The 3110-nt window shown below is 37.5% G+C and overlaps 1 protein-coding gene across 1 annotated transcript in view; it reads right to left on the bottom strand.

Moving 5' to 3' along the window:
* LOC105161217 (brefeldin A-inhibited guanine nucleotide-exchange protein 5-like) overlaps nucleotides 1–3110 on the bottom strand; it is a 22845-nt gene that overhangs the window by 15780 nt on the left and 3955 nt on the right. Inside the window, exons 4-8 of the mRNA XM_020693508.1 lie at nucleotides 2562–2796; nucleotides 2070–2191; nucleotides 1939–1997; nucleotides 267–324; nucleotides 68–190 (exon numbers count right to left, since the gene is read on the bottom strand). Coding sequence (XP_020549167.1) covers nucleotides 68–190; nucleotides 267–324; nucleotides 1939–1997; nucleotides 2070–2191; nucleotides 2562–2796 — 597 coding nt within the window. The remainder of the gene's footprint in view (nucleotides 1–67; nucleotides 191–266; nucleotides 325–1938; nucleotides 1998–2069; nucleotides 2192–2561; nucleotides 2797–3110) is intronic.

Genomic DNA, 3110 nt, shown 5'->3' with positions numbered 1-3110 from the left:
AACCTGAATCACAAGGATTACTTACTCTAGAATGTACATACTCTTCATACTCTAGGTATCAAGCAACAAAAGAAAGAGTTTGGAGAAGCAAAATTTATTGCATACCGCATCAGTTTCCATTTGTCTAAAATTGATACTGAGCATTTGTGTTAACATGGCCTTTGATGTTGCTTGGTTTATAGGACTCTTGCTAAACATTGAAACCAGATGAATAAGCACAGATGATGCCTAAACCAAGCTGATCATTACAACTCATCAAAGAGTACCTATTAAGAGCAATATTGTAGCAAACCTTGATGATGCCTACCAGTAGTTCACCATGTACTGCACAAGAATAAATCAAGGGATACAACTCATCAATTGAACAAGTAAAAACCATGTTGTAACCAATCAAAAATTGTTAAGTCTTTCACAAGGTAGGTCTGAGCTGCAAACAAATGTTGTGCTGGCAGGCACCTTAGCAGATAAAGTTTGCTCACATGTAGAGGGACTGGAAGACAGGCTATACAAGAACTAAGAAATTGCAGGATTGAAGGTATGATATGTAGCAGGAATCAACAATTCCCTCACGAGATGACAAAAGACGGAGGATCAAGTTCTTCCAAGTCTGGGAACAAGACATGTGGCTCGAGATCAACTATAGAAAGTATTATATGGATATTAATAAAACTTTCATCATAAACTTCAAAGGCAATATGCCAGTGGTATAGGGAACCTATGAACCGTGGGCAAATATCAAGTTCGAGTAGTACCATTTAAGGTGCGATGAAATTCAAGTTGTTCAACCTTTTTGATGAACTAGATACTAGTTCATCTTACAATATTCTGTTTGGCCCCTTATGATGGGAAAACAATAACTTTTACAAGGCAGCTAAACGAACAAGAGCGCCGATATTAAACATAGACAATGCATATCAGATGGGGAAACCCATAAAAAAGAAGGAGATTGGTTGACTTAGAGGATGAGTCACAGGCCACAAAGATTATTAGGGTAAAATTTTGCTGCCAGAAGTTTGTGGATCCACAGCAGGATCAAGAGAGATTCAGTCAATGCAGGAACGAAAAAGGATGACACAATAATATCAAAAGTTTGGGTTGGAAGATACATGGATTCACAAGTTCCGTTTGAACTCAAAATCTTGTCAGTGGACTTTGCACCGACTTCAGAGCTATATTGAACCAACTTTATTATCAGAAAAGCTCAGACATGCAGTTGTACAGGAGAAAAAGGAGAATCTGAAGGATTCAGTTTTTCAGGTCAAAATCCAGCCAGATTCTGCACAGCAGCTGTTGGTAGACTGCCCTAAAACACATAATGGAGAGAGGCAACCAGCCAGCACAACTGTTCCCGCCAATTTCAGGTTTACTGTGTCTCACAGCTTGTACTCAATCGTAAGAGACTGCATTTATTCCTACAAATCCAATAATTTCATTTTATATGCATTGGTCCTCATCAGGTGATATTAGGTACTTCCAAGTTAAACTAAACTTGAAAAGAACGATGATGCTGTCCCTCCTCTTCACTCTAAATATATAAAAATAGCTCATCAAAAGGTCTTGGCTGAACTTTCAGCACTTGGTCCTCTATGCAGTTGCCCCCCATTATAGTCATGGTTCAATTCCTTTTCTTTTTATTTGTTTGCATCTATCCAAACAGCTTTTTCTGTAAAGAATTTAACTCCAATTTCATGCATGGTCAAAGAGATCCCTGTTCTGGATGAAATAGAGGTCTACCATCACCACCTATTGACAGAATGAGAACAATAAGACCATATTTCCAAAAGCACTGAAGAAAAAAAAAGATGGTAAAAGACCTATATTCAGGATCATTCTCAATTTGCCTATAGCATGCAATAAGGCAACGTAGGAAGATAGCAACTACAGAGAACATAGGACAATGAAGAGTGGACACTAATTGAGCCTACAAAAATGACATACCTCGCATCTTTGTGGATGCTATGGCAGTAAGAAGCACTTTCAATACTTGAAGAGTAGTACTGCATTTTATTTTTCAAGGTTACAAGGCCAAACGTGGAAAAAACATCACTTTAGTCTAACAATACATGTACCTGTCCGGTGGTGAATTATCCACAACACTGCAGACTATGTTGAGAATGTCAGTCAATAGTTTTGAATTTTTACCCCCATCAAGACCAGGATCACCCTCTAGATGATTGTACTCAATGAGTTTCTGCATAGAGGAAAAGAAGAAAAGGAAATGCAATCAACTAAATTAGCTCCAGCACATTCAAGATTCATTAGAGAAATTTCTAGCTACTTTAGATTGTGTATTCATAGGCATATTCCATCATGTATATGACTTAAGGATATGGAATGTTGGAAGCAATCAAATCAGTTTCTTGTTATGATCGAGAAAGGTAAAATGCCAAATAACATGGCAGAATTTCCAATACATAAGGTGCAATAAAGAAAACAAAAGAAAAAACACATCAACCACAAAATATCAACTTCCCGTATCTGCAATTGTGAAAATTGTAAATCCAGGTCTGCAAAAGAAACCTTTCTGAAAGTAAACACCTATGAAAAAAGTGATCACCTACATGAAGACAATCCAAAGCAAGCTCCACCACTTTCATGTTCTTTGTTTCAAAAGCAAGCCTAAGTGGATTAAGAACAAGCTCAGCCTCAGCTTCTCCTAAAGTATGACCTGCATTTGCCAAGACTGTTGTGACCGACCCAGTATTTTTTGTAGGCTCAGCCGCAGATGGAGCTCTAGCTGAATCATCAGATCCCATCTCAAATTTTTCAGTACCAGAGTCAGATACCGATGAACCACTGCTCCAAAAATTTAAAACTATACATAAGCAGAGATAAAGAAGCAGGATTTCATAAAGAAGCAAGATTTATTCATCAGGATCGTTACTTTGCTTTTGGTGAAAAACAATAGAACAATAATGCATTCCTTAAGATCCATTGCCAAAGCCAACACATTAGCAGATCGTAATAGAAAATCCAGAACAGTGGACCCCACCTTATTTTATGTAATTCAAGGTTTGCACAAGGACAAATAATCTGTTCCAAAAACCAAGGAGACCACAACGCTCACTTCATTAACCTCACAATTTACTTTTGTGTATTTATAAAATAAT

The sequence above is a fragment of the Sesamum indicum genome, linkage group LG4, assembly GCF_000512975.1.
Source record: "Sesamum indicum cultivar Zhongzhi No. 13 linkage group LG4, S_indicum_v1.0, whole genome shotgun sequence".
Lineage (NCBI taxonomy): Eukaryota > Viridiplantae > Streptophyta > Magnoliopsida > Lamiales > Pedaliaceae > Sesamum > Sesamum indicum.
The sequence above is the reverse complement of the archived record's forward strand: the minus strand, read 5'-3'. Positions and strand labels throughout refer to the sequence as shown.